The 27,667-nt window shown below is 38.7% G+C and overlaps 1 protein-coding gene across 2 annotated transcripts in view; it reads left to right on the forward strand.

Annotated features, from left to right (window-relative positions):
• The window catches only part of PPP1R12A (protein phosphatase 1 regulatory subunit 12A), a 216,381-nt gene that overhangs the window by 94,869 nt on the left and 93,845 nt on the right, over positions 1-27,667 (forward strand). For both annotated transcript variants that reach the window (XM_084624137.1, XM_084624136.1), the window contains exons 3-4: positions 12,109-12,227; positions 26,344-26,503. In XM_084624137.1, coding sequence (XP_084480263.1) covers positions 12,109-12,227; positions 26,344-26,503 — 279 coding nt within the window. The remainder of the gene's footprint in view (positions 1-12,108; positions 12,228-26,343; positions 26,504-27,667) is intronic.

The following is a 27,667-nucleotide window of genomic DNA, read 5'->3' on the forward strand; positions in this document are numbered from 1 at the left end:
TTTGGTTTGAGGATGACAAATTTGAATTTAAAAGGAATTGTTAGGCAGGCAATGTGATGGTTCCATATGTTGTTACTTAATAAATAACTGGTTGAGCGGAGGGCTAGGGTTTCTCTTGGGAGAAATGTATTTTCAGGAGAACTTGAAGGAGAAGACTTGGAGGGTGTATTAGATTGGCCAAATATGCCAAAGTAGTAGCTCCATAGTGTGAACTGCCGCATTCATCTAAATGATCATAAGTTTGATTATGTCCAGGGTAGTGTGAAAGTCTTATACTGTAATATGGAAACATCCTGCTAAATATAGAGACCTGTTGATTATATTACCGCATAGTGTTTCTTTAAACAAAAATATGTTCAATGTTGTAATAATTAATGTTTTATTTCTGATGTTTGTGTCAATGACTTGTAAACCTGTTTAAGTTCCTAAATAAATAGCTATAATTTTTTTTTAGTTTGATATTGATTATCGATGTCAACATTAGGTTTTGGGTTTAGAATTTGGGATTTGGTAGATGCAGTGTCTTCCATCTGAAACTTTTGCTGCTCGCTAGTCAGAGTTGGAGTTTGAATGTGGTGAGACACTTGTTTAGTTATGAGATCTTTTAAAAAATGAAGTTTCATTTCTTAGTTTTCTAGCACTTTTGGAGAATGTCCTACCTCAAAAATAGGCTGGTCTAGAAACTCCACATTTATCTTGCTCATCCATCCTCAGTGAGGATTAATACCTCCCTTTTTTGTAACTGTTGTTTATTTGGGGGAGAGAAGCAGAACATTTTTATATGTCAGGAATTTAAAAACGTACAAGATACCAACCTAGACATGGTGAAAAGTACCTGTGCTGCCATGCCGTGTTAAGGTCAGAGCTAAGAACTTGACAGTGGTCTAGCCCAGTATCTTGTTTTCCAACAATGGCCAGTGCCAGACGCTTCAGAGGGAATGAACAGAACAGGTCAAGTGTTGTGATCTGTCCCGTTGTCCAGTCCCAGCTTCTAGTAGCTGGAAGAGCACAGGGTTTTGTCCCTGACCAACTTGGCTAATAGCCATTGATGGAGCTATCCTCCATGAACTTACCTAATTCTTTTTTGAACCCAGTTATGCTTTTGGTCTTAACGTCCCCTGGCAATGAGTTCCACAGGTTGACTGTGCGTTGGGTGAAATGCTTCCTTGTTTGTTTTAAACCTGCTGCCTTTTAACTTCATTGGATGACCTCTGGCTCTAGGGCTATGTGAAAGGGTAAATGGCACTTCTTATTCACTCTCTCCATACCATTCATGATTTGATAGACCTCTATCATATCCTCCTTTAACTGTCTCTTTTCTAAGATGAACTGTCTCTTTTCTGCTATTCTACCTCCATTTCTCTATTCTACCTTTGCCATTCTCCATTAGATCTATTAATCACTTTCCTGATCCACATAGGTGAGGCTGATGGAAGCTGTCTTACTCTCTGAAACAATGTATTTACACTGCAGACAAGCTATACTGGAAGTAAGGTTTCATAGAGATTTTCCTCTGCATGAAAGATTTCTTTAAAAGACTAGGTATTCTTGAGCCACTTACTGCAAAATCCTCATTCATTTACCTGTATTGTGAAATGCAATTAAAGGGAGGAAAAAGAGCAAAACCCTCCCACATCAATACAACTGTTGAAACAAAATCAGGTTTTTTTTAATATAGATCTGAAGACTATATTGTGACATTCACAGATATATGTTTAGAATGAAATAGATTTGAGATGTGTAGTGACTTCATGGTTGTGGAATATACCTGTTTCATTATTGGGCTGAATTAAAAATTAAGTTTCAAATTTATTGATTTAATATTATGAGTAAAAGTAATTGGATTGCTATTTTAAAACTGGCTTTTTCAGAGAAACCTTCTTAAAAGGAGCCTAAAAATCTGTGTCAAGCGGGTTACATTTGTTTATCATTTAATTTTATAGCATTAAAAGCCAAGAAATAACCTTAAAGTAAAGGTTATTTACAAAAAAGAGCCTAGAGTACTTTGAGATTAGATTAATATGGTACAACATTTTTGGCTTCATATTTTTTGGGGGGGTGAGGTGAGGTTGTTTTTGGTTCTTTGCTCCCCAGGGGACTAAATTCTTTGCCTTAAACCCTTAAAAATATTGTGGATAAGTATGAAAATGCTAGTTTTTATTTAATACTTTAGTGCTTTGGGATTTGTGGATGAAAAGTATTACATAAGAGTACAAATATTAATTTTAATAAGTGTATGGTATGTTTCTTGATAGTTTTCACTTAGTTGCAGATTTGCCTGCCTTCCAGAATTCCTAATAGTTTTAAATTAAAGGGAAAATCTAAGGGTTTTTTGGGCTCAGTCCTATTTCCAGTGTAATCAATGGCAGAATTCCCATTGAATGTTAGTTTTATGTTCATTAAAATCCTGTTGTGGTGACTTCTATCTTCTTAAAGTATGAACCCCAGGAAAAGTGAACAGTAAAAGGGTCATTTGATAAGCTATTATAATGTTTTAGAATACTCTGACCTCTTAATATTAAGTACTCAAACCCAGTTTTTTAAATGTGATAAAAAGAAACTTAATTGTGTACACAGATATTTTAACTGAATTCCCCTTGGTGTCCTGTGTTAATAAATGAAGGGATTTGCAAAGTATACTTTAAAGGTGAACCGCAGGGATTTTATTTAAACAAAACCATAAACTTGTATGATTCTAAAAGCTGTTTAAAAACATAGTGGTATATAAACAAAGATTTGAAACAATAATTTACTCTTTAATCCTGAAAACTAAGCAGCACACTACACTTCTTAGTTCCTCTGCCCGTAATTGACGTCACAGCTGTCATGAAGATAGTTTTTCCAGTCTTAACTTCATATAGACTGCCAGTAATAATTTTTTCCACAAAATTGATTTTGAGCTCAGATTTCTTATGTGTAGTCTCTACCACAAAGAGAAATATGTAAGGAAGTGTTAAATTGGTGAATCTCTTCTTGGGTATGCTTAGAAAAGTATGTTACCCTTATTTAGAAAGACTTCCTGCATGAGAATAATATAGTTTTCAACATTAAGCTTGTCACATAGGCTTGATAAGTTCTTAAAGAAACTTGGTTCAAAAATAACATTGCCTACAACTGACTGAAAATGACACATTGATCCTACACGCTACTTAAATAACCAAACAAAAGTGCATAGCCTAAATTTACATCCTGAGGGCTGCTCGTGGGTTTGTATATGAAGAAACCTTCCAGGAGGCATCCTCAACTTCACTGTAGTTACAGAACGCTGACTATTGCATATTGCAGTCCTCTTATTTTTCACTTGTTAAATCTCGGTCCAGACTTCTGGGAGAGGTCTTTTCTGAATTTAAGAACAATTTGTCCTGCCACTTCTCTCAGTTGGTGACACGTTTTTTCAGTCTCCATCCTAATAAATATCGGATTCAGCAGTATCAACCATCCAGTTATCTCCCTAATGACCTTGTAAACCTGGTTCCAAAACTAAGTATTCTAGCAGAACCACAATGAAGGTACATGCCCATCTTTCTACTGCCATCCTTTTAAGTAATATTGATAAAATCTTAAATCATGATGTCGAAGTTCTGTACAACAAAGTAATTGTTTATGCCTAAAGTAGATTAGAGCTTGGGCATTGTGCCAGATTCTGAAGCAGTCTCCCTCTAAGCCCTTAAATTCCCTATTTTAGTTATCTGTGTTTCAAAGGAAGCCCCCTCCCTCTCTAGTCACAAACCATGTCCCAGTATATTGTAGAGATTAGCTTAATATTAATAGAGTTCTGCAATAGTTTTCGCTGCATCACATGAAGATCCTGAGGCAGAGCTTTTAAGCAAAGCCCTGAGATAAAATATTGGCCTTCAGACCTGTTGAAACTGGGACTTAGAGTAGACAAAATGTGGCATTTATCTTATAGGAGAATTAATCTGGACTCTGAATTATTAAAAATTTCATGTTTTTATCAGATAAGGTTTTTTTTAAAGTATTTCCCATAAATGGGTGAAAGTGTGTCAGGGTTCCTAAATATAAGGGGAGAGTTGCTTTCTTATTTTTCAAGACAGGATCTGCAAACTTTAGTCTAAATTCTGCATGTAAGAGCTGTTGAAGGATATACACAGAGTAGGGTTCCTAAAATATGTGGGCCACAAACAAAGTTTTACCTCCCCAAAAGAATGGGATTTCAAGACAAACTTCTTTCTGCAGTATCGGCCAAGCCATTCAGTGTAGCCCAGTAGGCTAGTTTGCTTTATTATGTTCACTGCTACTGGAGCCCAGTGGGCTAGCTTGCCTTCATTATATTTATTGCTTTCCATTATATTCAGCAGTAATGCCAGAAACCTACAGGCCTGTATCCTGTAAGACATTAGCTTCAGCAAGTTAGCATACATATGTCTGGGACCTCTCAACTGGATCAATGGAGCTAAAGCATAAGGTCCATGTATGACTGTGACCTTCAACATAGAGGATGTGTTAAAGCAGGTTGGTATGGGGGCTTTCCTAAGTTATTCCCTTTTAATCTTAACAGGTACACCACAACTTAGAACTTGGGAAGAACTGAAATAACCAGTTAGGACAAATAACAAATGTGATATCTAACCACAAAAGGGTAATGAAATGACTAATATAATAAATTGAGATAATTGATATACTAACTCAGGGGTCGGCAACTAAAGGCGGCATGCGAGCCAATTTTTACTGGCATGCTGCCGCCAGCCGGAGTCCCGACTACCGTCCCCACTCAGCCTGCTGCCGGCCTGGGTGAATGGAACCCCATTTAGCCTGTCACCGGTCTGGGGTTCTGTCCGCTGGTGTAGTGTATTACATTTCCCCACATAGGAACGTGCTACTTGCAGAGCACCAGGACTGGCAGCCATAAGTAGTACACCATAAGTAGCACATTCCTACAGGGAGAAATTTTAATATACTACACTAGGGTAGGGAAGGTTGTGCCTCCCCAAACAGCTGGCCCACTTCCTGCCTCTTGACTGCCCCCCCTCATAACTGCTGACCCATTCAAATCCCCCCCCGCCCCAGCTCCTTGTCCCCTGACCACCCCCTCCCAGGACCCCCTACCTCCTGACTGCCCCCCTCAGAACCCTCCACCCATCCAAGCCCGCTGGTCCCCTGACTGCCCCGACCCCTGACAGGCCCCCTGGGACTCCCACGCCTATCCAACCACCCCTGTTCCCCGTCCCCTTACCATGCCACTCAGAGCATCAGGACTGGCAGCCGTAAGTATTACACCCTAACTAGCACATTCCTATGGGGAGCATTTTAATATACTACACCTGGCCCCGCTCAGCCTGCTGATGGTCTGGAGTTCTCAAAATATGTTCTTACCCCTTATGAAAAATTACACTACAATTAGCTTGAAAACGTAAAACCTTTGTATATTACAGTAATTGTTAAATGTACAATGCTAATAAATACATAGGTTTGATGAAACAAAGTACTTGTACTTGTCTGTGCTTAATTTGTGTTTTCGATGATTTACCTTCTAAAAAAATATTGCATGTCTTGAACCCCCGAAAGGGCATCTCGCACCCCTACAGGGTGCGTACACCCCAGGTTAAGAACCACTCCACTAAACTGATAAGATCTGCATTTTAATTTAATTTTAAATGAAGCTTCTTAAACATTTTAAAAACGTTGTTTACTTTACATACAACAATAGTTTAGTTACATAATATAGACTTATAGAGAAAGACCTTCTAAAATGTATTACTGGCACGCAAAACCTTAAATTAGAGTCAATAAATGAAGACTTGGCACCCCACTTCTGAAAGGTTGCCGACCCCTGTACTAACATATTGGGGAAAAAAAAAAACTCCAGTGTTAGTGAGGTGAGAAAATACAAATAAGGAGAAGGGAAACAATTCCCTACTGAATATGCATCAAACATAATGGCATCAGTATAACATTATAAAAGTGGCATCCCAGCCTAGGGGCAGTAGGAGAGAGAGATGTAGCCCTTGGGAGCTGCCAGAATGATGGCCCCAGGTGGTGAAGGGGAAGCTGATAGTGATGAGGAAGATGATTAACATTTCAGTGTGTTCTGCAAGGGATGGTGTGAGAGTATATGGGTGTGTAGATGTACATTCTGTAGTATCTCTATCTATTTTACTAAATTGGGGTGTTTGTGACTCTGCTAAATCTATTAATAAACTATATTTTTAAATATAGCTATATTGTAAGTGTTGCAACTGTGCACATCAAGGTTCCCAACTATAGAATGATTTAAATACTGGGCCTGATCTTTGGGTAAGAACCTGTCAACCCTCAAAGTGATCACTGGGGATTCTTACGTAATCAATATAGCTGATGCATAATCTAAGGTTAGGTTACAGTAGTGTTTAGAAACATCTGGACAAGAGAGGGTCTGATCTTTTTGAGAGGGGGGAAGACATGGCTTTCCTTGTACCCTCAGTATTCCACCTGCAATTCTTTGCACTCAGTTTTGAGTCCACATAGTTCTGCATTTAAGAATGGATACTTCAGGTTTGAAAATCAAACTTGAAACCTCTTGGTCCAAAGATAGCCTTGGCAGTGACCAAACTGCTGTTTCGCTTTTGTTACTTTTTTTTAAACTTGTATCTCTAGAGAAATCTCTAATGGAATGTGCAGATCTCCGAAAATGTATCCTTTATCTCTGTAGAGGGTACTCTGTTTAATAACACTTTTAAAAAAATTAAATACAGTATGGTGCATAGCCATTTTGTCCAATCCCATGATAAGTTTGGTGATTTAAAAAAATTAACTTGTTTTGAGTCCTTTGTGCAAATGCTTTGAAAGAGTTTAAAAATCTGAAAAGACTTGCTTGTAATAGTTGGATTCCACTGTATATTGAATGTTTACTTTTCCACTGCCTCAGAGCTTGCCTGCTGAAAACAAACTGCTTGGACATGGTATCAAAGGTTCCTGTCATTTTATTGGAACTGTACAATGGTGTTTTCATTTCCCCAAATAGTTTCACGGTGTTGGATTAACTAGATTTAAAAAGAATAAATAAGTTAAAATTTGTATACCCTCTTATGGGTAAATCTCTCTTCCCTTCCTTCCTTCCTTTCCAGCAACTTTTGAACTTTTGGAAGTAATATAACAAAGTGACTTGGCATGTGCCATCTTTTTTATAAGCTGCTAGAGCCTACCCGGATGATTCCAGATGTCATTTCTGTCCCTACAAGAAAGATATATTGAAGTAACAAATGTTATCTATTTTTTCAATGTCAACAATTAAAATTTATCTAATCCTCGCAGCATTTTTTTTAAGCTTGGAAAATAAGTTGGAAGTGAGAACTTGTACATACTTATAGTGTGGTATAGATTTGTGGAGTACTTTCTAGAGCTTCGACTCCAGTAACTTTCACAAATGGAATGCACTTTTCAGCAAATATCATTGCACTTGTGACAAATAATTTGCATAGAAATGCAAACTTTAAATTGTGCCGTTATTATTAAAGCAAAGTCTCACTGTTCTACACACATCATAATTTACAGAACAATAGTGATTTCCACACTTCTCAGCAAAGATATAGAGCAAAAATTCTTATAGGTGTTCTCACAGTAATATTTTATTTTTACAAAATGTATTTCTGTATATAGTATGTACTGAGACAAGGTAGATGAGATAATATCTTATTGGGCCAACTTCCATTGATGCAAGGGACAAGCTTTCTAGTTTCACAGAGCTCTTCTTCAGGTCTGGAGAAGGTAACCAGAGTGTCTAAACTAAATTTAAGGAGGGACAGATTAACTTTTAGGGTTTTTCACAAGCTGTAAGAGACCCCTTAAAATGAAATGGGCAATTAAGCATTAGCAGGCAGTAGGGTGTTACAACTTTTTGAAATAAGCCATAATACCAGTGTGTCTAAGTTCATGGTTCAGTGTCCAGCAGAGTTATGAATTTAAGTTCCTGGGCTCATCTTTTTAAGTGTTGTGCTAGCACTCTTGAGGATGAGGACTGAAAGATGAGATATGGAGTGATCACTTTGGGAAAATATCTGTGGACATGGCACCACTGCTACGATGATCAGTTTCTTCCACTCCCCCCACCCCCAACTACACACACACCTTTCAAGATCCATGTGTCTTACTGCCTTTCAACAACACGTGGTGTGCATCAGATGTCCCAGCAACACCTATGTGGGTGAAACCAATCACTATGCTTTTGAATGAAGTCTTCCATAAAATTGTTTAAAAATCACCATATTACTTGTGGTTGAACATTTTTCACAAAGCAATCATTCCACACAAGATCTCGCAATCCTTGTCCTCCAAAAGAACCTGCACAATACCTTAAAAGCCAACCTAAATTAATGGGAACTTAAAGTTATGACTCTGGACATGAAAAATCATGGGCTTAACAGACTCCCTGGTTTCATGGCTCATTACGACAATTTGTGATGCCCTACGACCTGTTAGCCTTAACACCCACTTCATTTTAAGCGATGTCCTGCGAAGTGTGAACCCCCATGCTTAACGGTCCATTCCCACTGGCTTAGACACTGTGGTTACCTTTTTCAGACCTCAGGAAGAGCTCTGTGAAGCTCGATAGCTTGTCCCTTCCACCAACAGAAGTTGGTCCAATAAAAGACATTACCTCACCTACCTAGTCTTTCTCAGATCCTGGGACCAACACTGCTTCAGAAACACTGCAAACATATAGTATGTGCTATGAAGTATTTTCCTAAATCAAACTAAACTACAGTGGTCAATATGAAGTACATTTGTCATGTATTGTCTTGCAACAGATTTCCCATTATGTGTGCAAATTGACAAGATTGGAACCACATTATTAAAATTCGTTAAATTCATATTTAGCTGGAAGTGCAACTAACCATGAAAGTCACTGTGAAAACTTCCCATTGCTTTCTGGAATATGACGGACAGGACTTGATGCTCCTTAATTTTCATTGAAGCCAGTCACATTTTTCTTCCTGTCAGGGCTGCAGAGCCAAAATACCTTCATACAGAGAAGTGATATTCTATTCCGCCTCAAGCATTAGCAGGTTTTTCTGTGAGTAAATACATCTGTGTATTCCACTTGTGGGGGGGGGGGTGCACCAAGTGTACTGGGGTTGGAGGACTTTGCCTAGCAATATCTGTAGTGGGGTGCTGATTTCTCCTTGTGGCCCATAGTGTCTCCCCAGCTATATGAGGCAACAGTGCCCCAATCTCCCTCAGTTCCTTCTTACTTCCCATGGCTGGTGTCGGAGCTCTGTGGTTCTTACCTCGCTCCTCCATCTCTTCAGAGAGGCTCCTGCACCAGAGCATGAAATTGTAACACTCAGAACCTGAGGGCGACCTCCGATCTGATGAGGGCATCTGTGCTGAAGCAGGCCACGTGGCCTGTTTGAGCAAGTGCTACCTAAGACGAAGATCCCTCACTATTTGATTTGCAGATTGTTCACCAAATGGATGCAAACGCTGCTTCTTAACATCAGCTTCACCTGAGCACAGCAAGCACCACATGTGGGGATCACTTTTGGGGATTGCTCCCACACACAACGGACAATGTTTAAACCCCGGTGAGGGCATCACCAGGGAAATGTTTAAATTACAGCTAACTAACACTAAATCTAACTAGCACTATACTAAGGGTACTAATTAACTATGCAGCTAGAAAAGTCACTAAAAATAGTCCTTCCATTGGCATCCACAAGGTGTTAACAGAATCCACAGCCAGACAGGCCAGTCCTGCTTTTTCTTGTCCGTGTATTCCCTAACTCCACCCCTTTTTGGAGGTGTGGTTAACAATTCCATCCTCCAGACATTTTAGCAAGGAAGACAGCTTTTTATTTAGGCAAGTGAACAGAGTCCTTTTTTACACTTCTTATGCAGAGAAATCATAAGAGTAATAGTAATCTTTATAGCCATGGATAAGAAGATGGTATGTTGCAAAAGGCAAAAATTAAGAAAAGTGGAAAAGAAATCATAGGATGCTAACATTTCAATCAGTGGGATTTTATTACTGGTGGATAGACTTCTCCACTGAAGAGCAGTCTTCAAAAACAGGAGAGGGATTGTTACATGTCCTTAGAGAGAAATGATGAAACCTTGAAGGCTATTTTTTTCTGTTGTGCATAAGACCTGCTTTCATTAGCCGTAATTTCAGTTGTTGCAGTGAGTATATCTTATGTTGTCACAATCTGGATAAAATGGGAAAAAGAATAACGTACATGCATGTTTGGTAGTGATGTATGCTCTGGTAAGGAGCATGAGCCTTAAAGGATGGGTAGGACATTTCAGCCAAAAATAGTCAGGATGTAAATTCGCTAAGAGATTTCCTGGACAGGTTAGCAATTAGATCAGAGACCACCTCTGGAGGAGTACTGCCCAGTTTATATGCAGGTCTTGCTAATAGCCCATTTTTAAAAAAAAGTTGATCCCTAAAATTGTTTCACAAGCTGCATTCAGGACCCAAAATAAAAATTGCTGCGCATCTGCAGTTCCCACAGGTTGTATATTTCATATATGTAATATGGCAGGAAACAAGGTACTGCTTAAGAAAGCACATTATATTTGTCTCTATCCATCACAAAAGGGAGTGTGTATGTGTAATATACGGAAGGCTTATGCTGAAGAGATTTGTTGCTCATTCTTAAATTGTAAGCTCTTTGAGGCAAGAACCATCTTTGTGTATAGTGCCTGGGATTTGGACCTCTGAGTACTACTGTAACAAAATAAATCCATAAGAGAGGTAGTAACTTTATGGTTAGAAATTTGTAAGGTTGCAATCTGGAGTGGTGCGGAAGCTTCAGTCACTATTGATTGGGTACTTTGACATCAGTAGAATATACATTGGGCTGCTAGGTTCCAAAAACTTCATAGACTTCTAGTTTAATAGAGATAAGGGAGTTAATCAAGTTCTAACTGTTAAAATGTCTGTCTTATGGCTCTTTGTTGGAACCTATCTATCTGATATTCCAAAGCCAGAAATAAGTTCCTCCTGATTTGGATTGTTCATGCCAGGTCTCAGTGCCTACCCTAGTTTTAAAATAAAACATTTTACATATTGAATCGTATTAGACACCAAACCGCTGGAATGCTCAGCCTACCTAGACAAGGGTGTGTGGGCATGCATGCGCATATATAGCTAATGATGTAATGGGCCCTACTAGCAAGAACTGGGGTCAGCCCTCTGGTGAAATGCACAATAACTTCTTCACCTTGTGCTGCTGCACAGGAAGGTGCTCGGATTTTTGCCAGTATGTGAATCTGTACCTTGCTTGGGAGTGCCATGTCTAATATGCAACTTTGGCTAGTATGTCTCTAAATTTGAAGCCTCACTCCCTCTAGATGTTGCAATGGAAACCGAATATTTTACCACTGCCAGAGCCTTTATGATTGCTGCAAGGGGACAGGCCTTCAGTATGCTATTCCTGCTGCATCCTCTTGGCAGCTGAAAGGTGAAGGGAGTAAAAAAGAGGTCTTCAGTAGTTGTCTTCCCTCCCTTCTTCTGTTGTTCATAGTTTTTCCCCATCAGCACTTGCACTGTGAAATTGACATAAGTTTCATTGCTGCTTAAAGAACTATGAATAGCGAGAGTGAAACTAAGCAGTCTGGTTAACTTTTTCTGCTGCTTGGCTAAGTTAGGAGCAGAATTGAAGGCACTGGAGACATTATTCTTCCCAAATCGGCAAAGAATAATGTATCAACCTTCCAAATGTTATCTTTGCAATCATAAGTACTAGGAATGTCAACTTTCTTAATCTGAAAACTTAAATCCTGCAATTATTGATGTCTCAGGCTCCTATGTTCTTCAGGAAAACCTTTCATTTACCATTGGACACTTCGTGCACCCAAGCCCTGAAGAGATCTATCAGTATATGACTGTGAATTTTTTCAGTGGCTAACTACAGAGATTGGCACCGTATACTAATAAGATACATCTTATCTGAAATGCTGCCCTAAATAGCTAACACTTGTAGGTAAACCTGTGGTCTTATTCTTACTGTATATGTATGTGTGTGTAATATAAAATATTTAGTTGCCGTGCATGGTCCCAGGTTCTAACAGCTTTTGTTACTCCTTCACTGTACCCAACCTTATTAACCTGATGCTCACCTTATGTTTTCTTTAGCTTCCAACTCTTTTTTTCTTCTTCTTTTATAGGTATTTAATTAGTCAAGGAGCACATGTAGGAGCTGTTAATAGTGAAGGAGACACTCCATTAGATATTGCTGAGGAAGAGGCAATGGAAGAGCTGCTTCAAAATGAAGTAAATAGACAAGGTAATGTTGAATGTGGAAGTCTAGTATTATCTTTTAAACCTAAGTATGCTTTATGGGAAGTATTTTTAGAAAATAATGTTTGAAAGACATTTTTAGTGATTTTTATTTTTAAAAGAATTAGAGTGAACCATATATACTGCTAAACATTACCTCCAAGGCATTGTTACAGCCCTGTCTAAGTTCACCCTTGTGGAACCAATACAGGCTGCTGTACTGGATCCAGTCTTTTTATCCCACATGCTTTTGAGTGTCCAACTGGCTCTGAGCAGTGTCCAGACATTGTCGCTTGTTCTGACCTCTCAGGCACAGTCCTGGGGCATAGACTTCCATTCTGATACCATTTTTTGGCATATGGGCCCTGTCACACAACTGCTGTAGGTCCCAAGACCAGTGCTCAACCTCCCAAGTCTTCCCAGTACCTACGCATGTTCTCCCCAAAAGTCCACCAGCATGGGCATGCCAGTTTACCATTTAACTCTTTTGGGGGGACCATTATTATAGTTAACGTAAAGAATGCACAGGCTTTTTGGAAAGGGTCTTCTTAAACACAAACATTTTATTCATAGAAAAGCGCCAGAGGTTTACTGATATGTGAAAAACTAACACACACCTGAATGCAGACTCCTCCCTCCAGTGGTCTCACCACTGCTGAGAGTCTTCTGGATTTTGGGCAGTGTCCTTCAGCTGGTCAGTGCCGTTTCTGCTCCCCCACGCCTCCTGCTTAGCTTTCTCATTTTGGAAGGTGTCTTTTTGCTAGAGAGCCTGTCCGTTTTAAAAGCAGGTTGTGACATCTTTTTCCTACTTCTCTTCTTATGCTAGGATTTTCTGTGTGCCAGCCCTGGAGTGGAATTGCTGGCAGAGGGTTGTTAAGTTAATGACTGTTGCTAACCTCCCTTGTCCCACTAGGGTAAGGCTATTCAATAGTCGATGACCTTCTAAGGATCAGATCCCTAGGTGCCAGTCCCACCTTTCCCTCCCAAACACGAGGAATGATGCAGTCTAACTTGACAGTTACAGTGAAGTACATAATCAAGGTGACACTCAAAATGGAGGCTGAAATAATGTTTTTTTCCACACAAAATCAGATAGGGGACACACACACGTGCGCACCCCCACACACAAACAAACACACACACACTCTCACTCTCTCTCTCTCTCTCTCTGCCCACCCAAAGTCATGGGCAGTTTTTTCCTTTTTGTTTTTAAAGGGTACTTTCACTCATTCTAGTGTATGGTTCTCCATAACACTGAATTATACATGCCCACCTAGGGGATATTGTACACCTTTAGCTTCAAGATGTTATCTAAATAATCTCAAGTCACAATAAACTATGCAGTGACCCAAGTTCTGTCAGGATTAAATGGTTATGGTTGAATCTGCCTATTGTCCAAACCAGATACTGTTATTTACTGGTCAATAGGATGACATGACATCGAAGGGAAGAGGTCATCTAGGTACTAGTATGTAGTTATATTTCTAGAAACTTGGATCAAACATTTTGTAGTAACCAAATTTTAACTGTATGATTTGGACTCTGCTTCCCATGTAAAGGGACACCGAAGTAAATTGATAGTTTGCTGGCATATTGTACAAAAACCTTCTCTCTTTCACTTAATTTGGTAGAATACAATTTAAAAAAAAAAGTCTTGAAGGAGATATGAAGTGAGTTGTCTTCAGTTTGTGCCTCTTCATAATCTTCTGTGAAGCTGTTTTTTGATACATTTAACTTCACTAAAATGCCATCCTAATTGTCCTTAATACTACACTGAAATGTGAATAATCACACTCAATTTGGAAAATACCAAAATTAAAACCAAAAGATAAAATAAGAAACCATTTTGAGTTTCTTATACAAGCGTTCTTATACATATGTATTACATATTTTCCAGTGACTCATAGACTCATAGATATTAAGGTCAGAAGGGACCATTATGATCATCTAGTCTGACCTGCACAATGAAGGCCACAGAATCTCAGCCACCCAGTCCTGCAATAAACTTCTCATCTATGTCTGAGCTATTGAAGTCCTCAAATCATGGTTTAAAAACTTCAAGGTGCAGAGAATCCTCCAGCAAGTGACCTGTGCCCCATGCTACGGAGGAAGGTGAAAAACCTCCAGGGCCACTTCCAATCTGCCCTGGAGGAAAATTCCTTCCCAACCCCAGATATGGCGATCAGCTGAACCCTGAGCATGTGGGCAAGATTCACCAGTCAGATACCCAGGAAAGAATTCTCTGTAGTAACTCAGATCCCACCCCATCTAGCATTCCATCACAGACCATTGGGCCTATTTACCATGAATAGTTAAAGATCAATTAATTGCCAAAATCATGTTATCGCATCGTACCATCTCCTCCATAAACTTATCGAGTTTAATCTTGAAGTCAGATAGGTCTTCTGCCCCCACTGCTTCCCTTGGAAGGCTATTCCAGAACTTCAGTCCTCTGATGGTGCTTAGCTTTGTGTCAGTAAATATTAGTTCCTGTTAACAATATAGTTTGAAACTAATTTTACAATTTAATAACTTAGATTAGTGATAATTTCAATATGCATACTGTATTCATAAACACAAAACATTTACACTCTATCTCAGATATGAAATGTATTGAAAGCTTTCTGAGGCATCCAGCTTCACAAGGCAGGGAAGCATGTATATTTATTGATGCCTTAGGGAGCAAACAAATAATGGCTACTGGCAGGGGGATGGAACAATGAGGGTAGTTTGTTTATATTTTAACACAAAATATGCAATTGGACTGCTGTGGAGAGAGCCCAATTTCAGACTCTTCCTATTAAAAATGTATAGTCGATCCATTCACTAGCTCTGGGCAGCGGTAACAGATATTGGTAGCTATGGTGTACCTCAAATAAGCTCGGCCCATGAAGGTTGCCCTTCTGTGTAAACCTGCATTCCTGTTGGAAGAGAATCTCCCCATCCACATGCCTTAACTTTTTATGGTCCCTCACCCCCAGCTGAGCAAGGAAACATAATACAAACCTAATTTAAAAAATATTAAGAAGTAATAATAGAAATACAGGGCTGAAAGGTACCTCTAGAGACATCTAGTCCTATTGTCTCTCCTCCCCCTGTGCTGAGGTAGGACCTAGTATACCTTATAATATTATTTATTAAATCGTAGAATAAAACCAACCTTCTCTTGTCATTGACATAACCCCCAATGCTATTTGAGAAATCACCCCTCCACTAACTTTTATATGATGGGACAAGGCTCTTTGTTCAAATGCATGAAGTTAGCTCTTGGAGACCCATGCTAGTAATAGCAAAACTGATGGCATGGCTCTGTCATGGTATAGTTAACATAACTTTTAAATATCTCTGTTGGAGACCAAGAACATTAGTTCCTCATCTAGCTTGTGTATATTAAGATTACTAGTTACTAGATTACATAAGAAAGATTACTAGTTTCTGGTGTGGTCATTGCTTTTGAATGTTATGGTGTAATTTATTAATTTCTATCATGAAGTGTTTAAAAAAAATTTTCATACGCAATTAAGGGACATTTTTATCCTGTGTTTCTGGGATTCCTGATTGGCACCTCTCTGATTAAATTCTGAAGAAAGTGATAAGGCAAACTTTAATATAAAACAACAACAACAAAGTTTCTAATCCTTATGGTGGTAAGGAAACTTCTGGATGTGAACTGATATACTGGTGTTTTTCCTGGATCTGCGACTGGCACACTTTAAGCACTGCATTGCAGACTTCAGTTTTCTCTGAGTCATTCCCTTGGATCCAGATTTGGTGGATATATGGGCTTCTTTCTAGCCAAGGTCTTGATTCTTGATTCCTGCCTTAACTGACTCTTGACTGTCTAGTACAGTTAACAGGTTGGCACATCCTCCTTTTTTCCAGCTACTTGTGCAAGATTCCATGCTCCTATCTGCAGTGAACCACAGCAGAGCCAGCGGTAGACCAGGAAAGAGTTTGCGCCATGTAACTAGTCAGCTTTCCCCAACTACTATTTTTTGTGTCTGCATTTGCGTTCGATTCCTATAAGTATATTGAAACTTGTGCTGGGGACTTGGATCAAAATACAGCACACATCTTACGCAAAAAGGGACTTCACAGAGAGGCATTAAATTCACAAAGGTAAATAAATTGTGGGATGGAAGTATGTTTCATATATACATGACAGAGTATAGGCTGGTCGCACTACTATTACAGTATCAATCTGAGTTGATTTCAACTATGTTAAATAGGAACCACCCAAGAAAAATCTGAGTAATTCTCAAATGCTATGGAACTTTTCTATTACTTAATCAACAAGACTAATCCCAAATAAAAAGCTAAAATTTGAGCCCAGAACAAAAAGAAGAATCTAAATGTGACTGAGGAAATATATTCCTTCTAGCATTTAAAGCTAAAAATCCACATCTACCCCAAGTGTATGTTCACAAAGTGATCCAGATTAATTTTATTGATGTACAGATCCCATTGTGAGTGTCATAGGACATGAATTTGAAAAAGAATGGGATAATTGTGTTTCCTTAATTTTCTTTCCAAAGCAGGCCTGCTTTAAGCAGTCTTACTTTCTGGGGGAACTCTCCGTCTAGTCAGGGAACTGTGCAGTCTGGAAAACCATGTTCAAGAGGGAGATAGGCATGATTCTCTGCCGAAGAGGGGTGACCACTTTGGAGCCAGAAACCTAAAAGTTTGGTACTCTGCTGGACCGTGGAGGGGGGAATACAGGTGAACTGTGACTGACATTCTCATACAGAAAAACTGTCACTGACCAGAACCAAATCTTGCCTGTTCCTGAGCCCTTGGGCAGGAGTAACTATGCAAGGCAAAATATCTATATTTTGTTGGAGAGAAGAAATACATAGCTTATATACATACCTATAATTATCATTTACATTGAAAGGTAAGTATACACCCCTCCGTCAAATAGAGATCGTCTCACTATTATATATTGCAGAATCATGGTGGTAATAGGGCATCTTTGACCACCTACCTCATCTGGCCTCTGCCCACCAGTTCATCTCCACAGCACTTACTCTAACATTCCAAAACTCATGAGCAGCTTCAAGCAGCATGATTCTTTTTATTTTAGCTGCAGCTGCTTGAAGCTGCTCCTGATCATATATAATAGTGAGATCATAACTATATACCCCTCCGTCAAATAGAGATCTTTCAATGTAAATTATAATTATAGATGTGTATGTATTCTATTAGGGAGTATTTCAGTTAAATGCAATGTTTGACTCAACTTTGTTTATATGCATATGACTACTGTGTTTATATATAGAAACATTTATTATGTGAACGAAAAAGTGGGTTTATTTTTTGCATAGTGTACCCATAAAACATGTTTTTATATTGCTAGTGTGCTCTGAAACAGTGATTCAGCATTTCAATATTGTTTTCATAAAATGCTTGCCAAGCAGCATAATATTTTGTATCTACTTAAAAACTACTATATAAAACTTTTTTCTGAATAAAGTTTAAAGCATTTAGCCAATAATTTATGAATCTGTCCTTTGTATTAACAATTTTTGAATTGTTAGCCTACCTGAGGTAAAGTTTACAAGCATTTGTAAATTATCAAATGTTTTTGAGCAGAGAGGCACCACATCACCATCTATGGGCCATTTGGAGAAAGTATTTTACATGTCTGAGAAGCAGTGGGTTTGGTTTGGTTTATTTTACCTCCTCTGCACTCAGTATTGAGTTTTGAAAACAAAAGCAAAGAGGAAATTCCTTTTAAGGTAATCTAAAACATGTTTACAATTTACTTTCTGTACATATACTGGGGATATGGATTTGAAGTGTCTCTAAATCTTCTTCTCTAAATCTTCTTCCTGTTCTAGGATGTGAAAAGTTCATCTCCCATTTTGGTGCCAGTTGTAACACAGGATGTTTTATATAAATTGGCACATTTTTCTGATTCTCACCCTTTTTCTTGTGTTTGACTGTGGAAATTTGATCATGTAAAGTTACTCTGTCCTATTTGGTACACTTGTATCATAAATAATGTTCAAAGCTTTCAGTCTTCAGTCCTCTGTAGCCTGTACTCTCATGTGATTTACAGAAGTTTGTTAGGTGTACCAACAAATGTCTAAAATCCTAATCAGCAAAAAACAGTTGTCAGTCCATGTTTAATCTGCATTTGCTTTAATCTCCATGTATATAAGACTAACCTTGAGCAAGAAAAATATAGGCCTTTATGGGAAGTTTTTTTTTCTTTTTTTAAATTATGTAGTTCCTCCCTCACTGTCACTGGGACCCTTCTGTTTTTGTTGTTGGGAAGAGTTCTTGGGCTCCTATCTAGCAAACATGAATGAGTAACTTTACACACCGGTGAACTCACTTTGCACACAGGGACTACTCAGTACAGAAAGTTTATCTTGTGCATCAGTGTTTGCAGGATAAGGGCTTTGGCATGTAGTTGTAAAAGGGGCAAGTGTGCAATGAATAATGAAACTTAAGTACCATGACTGCAATAGTATTATCACCAGGAAAGAAAGTGTAATGTAAACAGAAGCTTAGTTAGACAAGTCTTTTCCAGATACCAGGATAAATTATTTGTATATCTATTCTTTGTAAACAAAACAAAGTAAAACTGACCAGATATTAGCACTGTTCTTTAAGATTTTAAAAATAATTCCTAGTGCCAAAATAAGGAATCAGACAAACATCATAGGCTGCCTACTATAGGTAATAGTAAAAGGATTACAACAGTTGCTGCCAAAAGAATATTAAGAACCAAATAGTCAAGAGTCAAATAAACAAAGGTGGAAAAACAAGCACATAGATTAAGAATGAAACAAAAATGGATGAACTGTGTCATACACTGAAAGAAAAGTGAATAAAAATTAATAATTTTTAAATTGTTTTTAAATCAGTTTTATTTGAATTAAATACATTTATTTATTTTAAAACTGCTTTAAAATTAAATTTGAAATTATGACAAGCTGTGTTAAAGCCTAAATTAACAAGAATCTGTTTAAATAATTTAAATTAAATGAAGTGTGTTGCATCAGGGAGCACTCCTATTTTAATGAGGGTACTACTTTTTTATTTATTTTCAGAACCAATGGGAAAACATCTTTGACTTTTTTGAAGGCAACTCAAGTTTCATAAATGTTACAATGTCATGTAGTGCATTAAGCATCTACATTATTTTTGGTCTTTACAATGGAACTAATGGTGGTATTTACACTTTTCCAAATGTCATTACTTTCAGAGTCTGTTGTGAAATAGACTTTTGCCTTAACTACTTGCATTGGTCATTTTCTAAACAGTGGGTCCTGACCTCCAGTGGGTCATGGGAAGGTTCCAAATGGGCTGCCCCATCCAGGTCTGGATTAGCCCATCACTGGGCCCTGGCCAAGGCAAACATACATTTCCCCTGGCTGGGGAGAGGGCTGGGGGGACGGGTTGGTTTGGGGAGTGAGCCCGTAGAAGTGGTTCCTGTCCCACAGGACTAGTCATGTTAGTGTTCCTATGACTATAAATCTGTACAGAGATGAAATTTTACTAGTCTAATAATTATAAGGCAAGAACAGGAAGCTTAGATCAATAATATAATAATATTGTGCCTCTCCTCCAGAAGATTGCCAAGCATTTTACACACAGACTATTACAAACTACAAATTCTTTTTTTATGTTTTACTTTCTTTCAGACTTCGGGTTAATAGTGAACACTCAATAAAAACAAATAATTTTTTAAACTCTTGCATATATATTTAATGGTTTAGTGAGGGAAGAATTGTGAAAGTGTCTTTCTTGCAGCTATTTTAAATCTGTATGTAAATTGTTACATTGATCTATCCCTGTAGTATCTGGTATCAGAGTGGTAGCCATGTTAGTCTGTATCAGCAAACAAAATGAGTTGCAGTGGAAGCACGAGTCTCCATGAGAGACAACATGGAGAAATTCGCTATCGAGACAAGCAGGAGAGCAGAGTGGCAGTGGAAATGGTGGTTCAATGACAACAGTTAGCAGTCCTATCTGCTTAAAGCAGTATGGTACCCACATGGAAAAAAGGAGCGAAACGATTGTCTGCAGTTGCTTTCACGGAGGGAGGAGCGAGCGACTGACAGCTTGTACCCAAAACTACCCGCAATGATGTTTTTGCCCACCAGGCATTGGGAGCTTAACCCAGAATTCCAATGGGTGGCGGAGACTGCGGGAACTGTGGGATAGCTATCCACAGTGCAACACTCCGAAAGTCGACGCTAGCCTTGGTACTGAGGACGCACTCCACCAACTTAATGCGCTTAGTGGGGACACACAAAATTGCTTTTCAAAAGTTGACTTCTGTCAATTCGACCTAATTTCATAGTGTAGACATACTAATAGAGACTAACAAATTTATTTGGGCATAAGCTTCTGTGGGCTAAAACCCACTTCATTGGATGCATGCAGTGGAAAATATAGTAGGGAAGAGCTATATACACAGAGAACATGAAAAAATAGGTGTTGTCATACCAACTGTAATGATACTAATCAATTAAGGTGGGCTATTATCAGCAGGAGAAAAATAAACTTTTGTAGTGATAATCAGGATGGCCCATTTCAAACAGTTGACAAGAAGGTGTGAGTAACAGTAGGGAAAAATTAGCATGGGGAAATAAATTTTACTTTGGGAAATGACCCATCTACTCCCAGTCTTTATTCAAGCCTAATTTAATGGTGTTCAGTTTGCAAATTAATTCCAGTTCTGCAGTTTCTTGTTGAAGTCTGTTTTTGAAGGGTTTTTTGTTGGAGAATTACGACTTTTAGGTCTGAAATTGACTGACCAGGGAGTTTAAGTGTTCTCTGGTTTTTGAATGTTATAATTCTTGATGTCTGATATGTGTCTATTTATTGTTTTGCGTAGCAATTGTCCGGTTTGACCAATGTACATGGCAGAGGGGCATTTCTGGCACATGATGGCATATATATATTTGATAACCCCTCAGATATCTTATTTACTTTGAATTATCCAGAATTATACTGGATCCAGGACTGATGTTCATGAGCATGTTTCTTATCCACATAGGCTTGAGTGGTATTGTAGGAGCTCCCAGGGTGGAACCTGCTCTGGGAATATAGATACTTGGCCTAGTAGGAACTGGGTATTGCAGCACACCTTCAAACCCCTACACAGTCCAGTGATACCATCATGCTATGCATTTTACAACTTAAAACTCAGATATTTTAAATTTCTGCTGATTGTTGTTTTATACCATTGTCCCTACCCTTCTCTCCCATAATCCCTTTGTTTCTAGATTCACCAACTCCAGTCGTTGTCCCTCCTCTTTTCTTTTCCTTTCTGCATCTTTGCCCCCACACCCCAACCTTGGCATAAATTGAAGAGTAGTATTCAGAATTTTTCATTAAGCCCCCACCCCTGATTCAGGTACTCTGGAATTTACCTGCTTAGTGCACCTAACCGTGCCTCTGCCCCACCCATATATTGGAATTGATCAAGATAAGTCTGGGGCAAGACAAAATGGGAAACATACCAAAAGTGTTTGAAGAAGCAAGAAAAATGGCAAGAAAGATGAAGTGCTGTCCTGGAAAAATGATTAGGATAACTTTTCAATGAAAGATGCTGTGAAGGCAAAGGAAGGAAACTTGAATGAAAACAATAGAGACAAATGTGGAAAGCAGAGGCAGCAAACAAATGGCTTAAACTAAGAAGAGTTAGGCAATGAGCAAAGCACCTATGTGTTTTGGGAGAGCAAGGAGCTGTGCAGGGATTATACCTCTCATGTTGGGAAAGAGGATAACTGACCAACTTCTGCTCCCCTTCCTACCCGGAAGAGAAGTGAATATGGGGGACCCCTTCATGGGGTTGGAGTGTGAGAGGAGAAGCTCAATATTCATCAAGTGCTACCTAGGTAAAGCTGCTGCTGCAGGTGGAGGAGAACAAGAAGATTTTTGACAGGGTTTGGGTGAGGTGGATAAAAATAAATGATTTACAAATAAATAAAAATTGATTTTTTATTTATATTGGGTTTGTTTATTTAAATACAGACTTTTATTTAAAAAAAAATCTTTTTACTTTCAATTTGGAATTGGCAAGCTATGTTAAGACCTAAACTTATTTATAGTCTATTTTTGTATATTTAATTTAAATGATTTTAATAACATTAAGAGGTACATGTTTGCTGCCCAGTTTTAATCAAGGTCTTAGAAGTCAGTTCTTAAGCACTTGGAACCAGAGTTGGTTGCAATACTAGACCAGCTTTTGAAAGCAGTAGTCTTTTCTGGTAGATGAACTATTTCTAAAATCTTGAAGGACAGGTGACCAGAAACAATCAGTTCAGTTCACTAACTATAGATACTACTTCCTTTGTTTAATAAATCCATTAGTTCTGAATGTAAAACATGTTTTGATAAACTTTTTTCTTAAGTATTCAACACATTAAAGTAGTTTTATTTAATAAAAAAGATTACAACGCTGTTTGTGCATTTGAAATTGAATTTGAATTTCCATCCAAATAGAGCTTGCCACAAATCACAAGTAAAAATTTAATTTAGTAAAAAGTTAAATTATATAATTGCTTAAATAAATGTATATAGATGTAGTGTAGACATAGCCTCTACATCGGCAGAATTTATGTCACTAAGAGGTGTGAATAAGCCACCCCCTGAGAAACATAAGTTACATCAACATAAGCGCCGGTGTGGCTAGCTTCTCCCAGTGACATAGCTTCTGTCGCTTGGGGAGGTGGTTTTATTATGACGACAGGAGGGCTCTCTCCCGCTGACGTAGAGCATCTTCACCAGGCACGCTGCAGCAATGCAACTGTATTGATTACTCCTGAGGGCATTAAAAATTCTGCGCAAAGTATTTTAAAATTCTGCAAGTTTTATTTGTCAATAAATCAATGTAGAAGCTCCAGCATGGCAATGCGGAGCACAGGCAACTGACTGCACGAAAGTGGAAGATCACCCCGCAGCCCCCCCTCCCCCAGGACACGGACTCAGCGGAGAGGCTGCACCCGACCCTGACACAGCACAAGGCTTGGGCCTGCCCCAGAAACACCCTGGGGCCCTCCGGGGGGGGGGTCCTGGATGCACAGAGGTTCATTGGGGGATTCCAGGTACAGGGGCAATGGACTCTGCAGGGGCTTCCAGGTGAAGGTTGTTGGGGATCAGCAGAGAGGTCTAGGTCCTGGGGAAGTGGGGCTTGGTGTGTGTGGGGGGTCTAGGTGCAGCTAGTTGGTGCACAGCATGGGGGTCTGGATGTGGGGCTCAGGGTGGGGGGTTGAGTGCAGGTTGCTCGGGGGGGGGGTGGTCTGGGTGCAGGGGGCTCCAGATGCGGGGGGTGGGGTTTGGGTATGGAGGGCTAGGGGAGTTCTGGATTACCGGATGAGGCTTGGCAGGGGTGCCTTGGCATGGGAGGTCTGGATGTACAGGGGTTGGGTGGATGGGGAAGCAGCTCTCCATATAGTCCCCCTCCCGCCACAGCTGAGGAGTGATGGGGGCAGGAAGCAGGGGAGAATGCTGAGTTTCCTGTAGCTTGGGGAGGTTTCTGGTGGCGGGTCTGACACAGCCCAGCCAGTCCTTGCAGGGGAAGAGGAAGGTCCCGTCCCTTCCTGCCTCCAGCCCAGCCAGGAGTTAGCAGCTGATCCTGGCTCGTGGTAGGAGCCACTGGCTGAGGTATCTCCAGCCCCTTAGTGATTTACCTCTCCGCTGTCTGCTCTGGGTGCCTGAAATGTTGTACCTGCGCTGCTAGGGAGTGTTGCGTGACTGCTCTTGCAGCTTTCCTTTGCATCCCTATCAGAAAGTCACTTTTCTGCAGAGAAGCATAGAAATCTGCGGGGGACATGAATTCTGCACACATGCAGTGGTGTGGAATTCCCCAGGGCTAATTTGATGCTGTTGCAGTGCTGTACATGTAGACATGTCCATAGTGTATCCTCTTGATTAGCAAAAGGAAATACCATAAAAGGGCTATATTTAGTTGCAAATCAACATGTGTTAATGGTTCCCAACCAGTGGCAATCAGCCATTCTTTAGGACAATAACTAAAAAGTACAAATGCAAAATATGATTAAAATTGATGATTTAAACCAGTGTTTCATGTTTGCTGATTTAAATCGTTTTGTTTTAAATCAGTCCACCCTGGGTCTGGTGGTATATACAGGATGTCCTTTATTTCCTTTCCCCCCCCCCCCCGACTTCTTTCAGAAATGGAGGCATTCTAAACTTCCCACCACGGCACTGTCTCTTGTGTGTACACATAGCCTGTAAATTTTAGCTTCTTGGCTAAGTAGGTTTTCTGTGAACCTTTTGAGTTATGTATTATTGTGGTTTTGACCAGACTTTATGTTCAGCATTCTTTTAAAAGGATTAATAAATCTTTGGTGTTTTAGTCAATAATTAGTTATGTCCAAAAGTTCAGTAGGCTCCTTATAAATGATCTATAATACGTTCTACTGATGTGTTTATAATCATTTATAACACACACTATTCCTGTCAGCAACATCTGTAATTTGTTAGCCTTTTATAAAGTATTAATAAAAATACTCTTAATATTGGTGTCATCAAAGACTTCTCATTCAAACAAGAATCATTTTCAACCCATTATCTCTTTCAACATGATTCTGCAATTAAGTTAAAACTTGATTTCTATATTAGTTGCCATGGAAATATCAAATTTAACATAACTTCACTGCAGGATGAAAGCAAAGAGAAAACTGTGTTGCTGAAATGCTTTTTGAAACACATTGTAGATGGTTAGAGAAGGAGGTATAGAAAACAGCATGTTGCCATATATACTGTCAATAAACAAATTACCATGTTGTCCACTTGTGGTCATTAAAAGCCACATGGCGATTTTTGCAAAAACAGATGTTTAACTTTGGTGCCCTGTATTTGGGTAATTACATTCAATCCATCTAAAATCCCTGCGCAGTTTGGATTTAGACATGGAGTAGTATTCTTTTTCTGTTTTTTTCATTATTGTGTACTGTTGTAGCTCAAACAGCCCAAGTTCTCTGTTACAGGTCAACCAATTTTGATTTGAGCTTTTGATAACCACACTTCCTCGAGCTGTTTTTCCCTGTGTATTGCTCTCAGCTGTCCTCGAGTCCAGTTCTCCCATTCAGCATAAATAGCAGACTCTTGCTTAGCTACAGCCCCCATCTATTTCCTGTTCACTGTTATAGTTTTCTATACTCCCCTTACTGTAGCTAGTCAATTAAAATGCTTGTGCTGTGTGCTTCCTACTTACATGGGGAGTATGATACTGGCCTCCTTTGTAAAGTGCTTTGACATCTATTTGTGAAAAATGCTGTAGAAGAGATTGGTAACGTTCTCACGTTAACACTTCAGCATCATTTTTTCAACTTTATACTCTTAAATTGCTTTGTTGAACTTTTATTGCTCTTTCTTGTCTGCCCTTCCTTATAAAGTACCACAAACTGTTTTCTATAAGAGATGCTACATACAGTCTTTGGTAAAACTTGTATTCTGAGAATTCTGAGGTAAAAGTTCATGATATACTCTTGCTGTTTATCCTGCAAGCTTTTTTCCAAGGCTAGATTACCAGGGTGAAAATCATTATTTCACAAAGAGACGCTAGAAACTACTTTTTACGAAAGGTTCTTTGGAAAACAGCAATAACTCTAAAAATGTCTTAATTGCGGGAAACACACTTTTCAGCAGCCATTGCTTATGTCTTTGCACACATAATTGGAACCCCTCTGTCACCCCCTCACCTTGTTTTTTCAACCTTTATCACAAGCGGCATGATTTAGGAAATAACGTTACATTATTTGAGATGTAGTAGTATGATAGCTTGACAAATTTAATCATTAATCTTTTTCTATTTAATAGTGACCACTGTAGTAGTCATTAAATTTTCATGGTCATTAATTTACACTCCCCATGTAAATTAATAATAAAGTTAAAAGGCCAGTTTTTAGTCAGTCTCTGAAAATCATCCTAGAGGATTTGCATGTAAAAAATACAAAATGGATGTGCCCACACTTTCTCAGGGCTTATTTTAAAAGATCCATTTAACATTTGCCCCAATACATTAATGATATTGTTTAGCCAGTGTTTTTATTGCCACATGCAAGGAATGTGCAGGAATTATCAGTTAATGATGACCTTATGTTTGAAATGAAACTATTCTTTTTCTCAATTAGGGGTTGATATAGAGGCAGCTAGAAAAGAAGAAGAACGGATAATGCTTAGAGATGCAAGACAGTGGCTTAACAGTGGCCGTATAAACGATGTCAGGCATGCAAAATCTGGAGGTACAGCACTTCATGTAGCTGCTGCTAAAGGGTATACAGAAGTTTTAAAGTAAGTATTATTTCTAAATGGTAGATTTTTTTTTTCCATGTCTCCAAGCTTGTCCAGATGTTAGTGTAAAATAACTTGGCCTTAATATGATTGAAAGTTTTTGGATTGCATCCTGGAACCTTGTGATCTTTAGAATTACCTGTTTCTCACAGTTATGTTTCCTGTTTTCAACTAATGTTGAAACTTTACATAGTGTCATGAACTTTACTTGAGTTATTCAAAACTTAACAGTATTGTACATATTGAATTTGAATCCTCAATGTCACTATGGCAAAAATATCCATATTTCTGAAGTATATTTTGGCTTAATAAGGAGAAAGGATACCTTTCTTTAATGCAGGTTATCTTTGGGATAATACACCTGGTTTAAAACCATCATTTACTGTGCTGTTTTTATGCAGTAAAAGTAGTCCAGACTAAAGCTATCCAGGTTTGAGAGAAGAAAATTAGTAATTTTATTCCAAAACCTGAAGGATTACTTAGGGAAAGGCTTTAAAAGATGTATCATTATCAACATCTCAATTTTTTTCCTGCAAACATTCAGACTTCTCTTATCGTCTAATTCAGTGGTGCCCAACCTTATTATACAGGATGGCCACATAAACCTAAGCACAACATTTGTGTGGGCCAAACAGATTCTACATATTTTAATGGGTTTCAGAGTAACAGCCGTGTTAGTCTGTATTCACAAAAAGAAAAGGAGTACTTGTGGCACCTTAGAGACTAACCAATTTATTTGAACATAAGCTTTCGTGAGCTACAGCTCACTTCATCGGATGCATACAGTTTATGCATCCGATGAAATGAGCTGTAGCTCATGAAAGCTTATGCTCAAATAAATTGGTTAGTCTCTAAGGTGCCACAAGTACTCCTTTTCTTTTTACATATTTTAATAAAATTTAAAGTCACCTGTATGGATTTATATTTTAAGCTCATCTTGTGTTCAGAAATATACAGATCTCATTTTGGGACCAATAGTTTTAGAAATCTTGAAGAAAATATATGGAATAAAATAAATATTGTATAGTCCTAGAGGATAAGGTAAAACAGATTCAGGTTAAAAAAAAAAAAAGACATCAATATTTTATCATAAGGAAAGCAGTTAGCTCACATGCCTTATCAATATTTTTTAAATAGAAATGTGAATGACGAAATGAATTTGAG

Source organism: Lepidochelys olivacea (genome assembly GCF_965140295.1).
Source record: "Lepidochelys olivacea isolate rLepOli2 genome assembly, chromosome: 1".
In the NCBI taxonomy this organism is placed as follows: domain Eukaryota; kingdom Metazoa; phylum Chordata; order Testudines; family Cheloniidae; genus Lepidochelys; species Lepidochelys olivacea.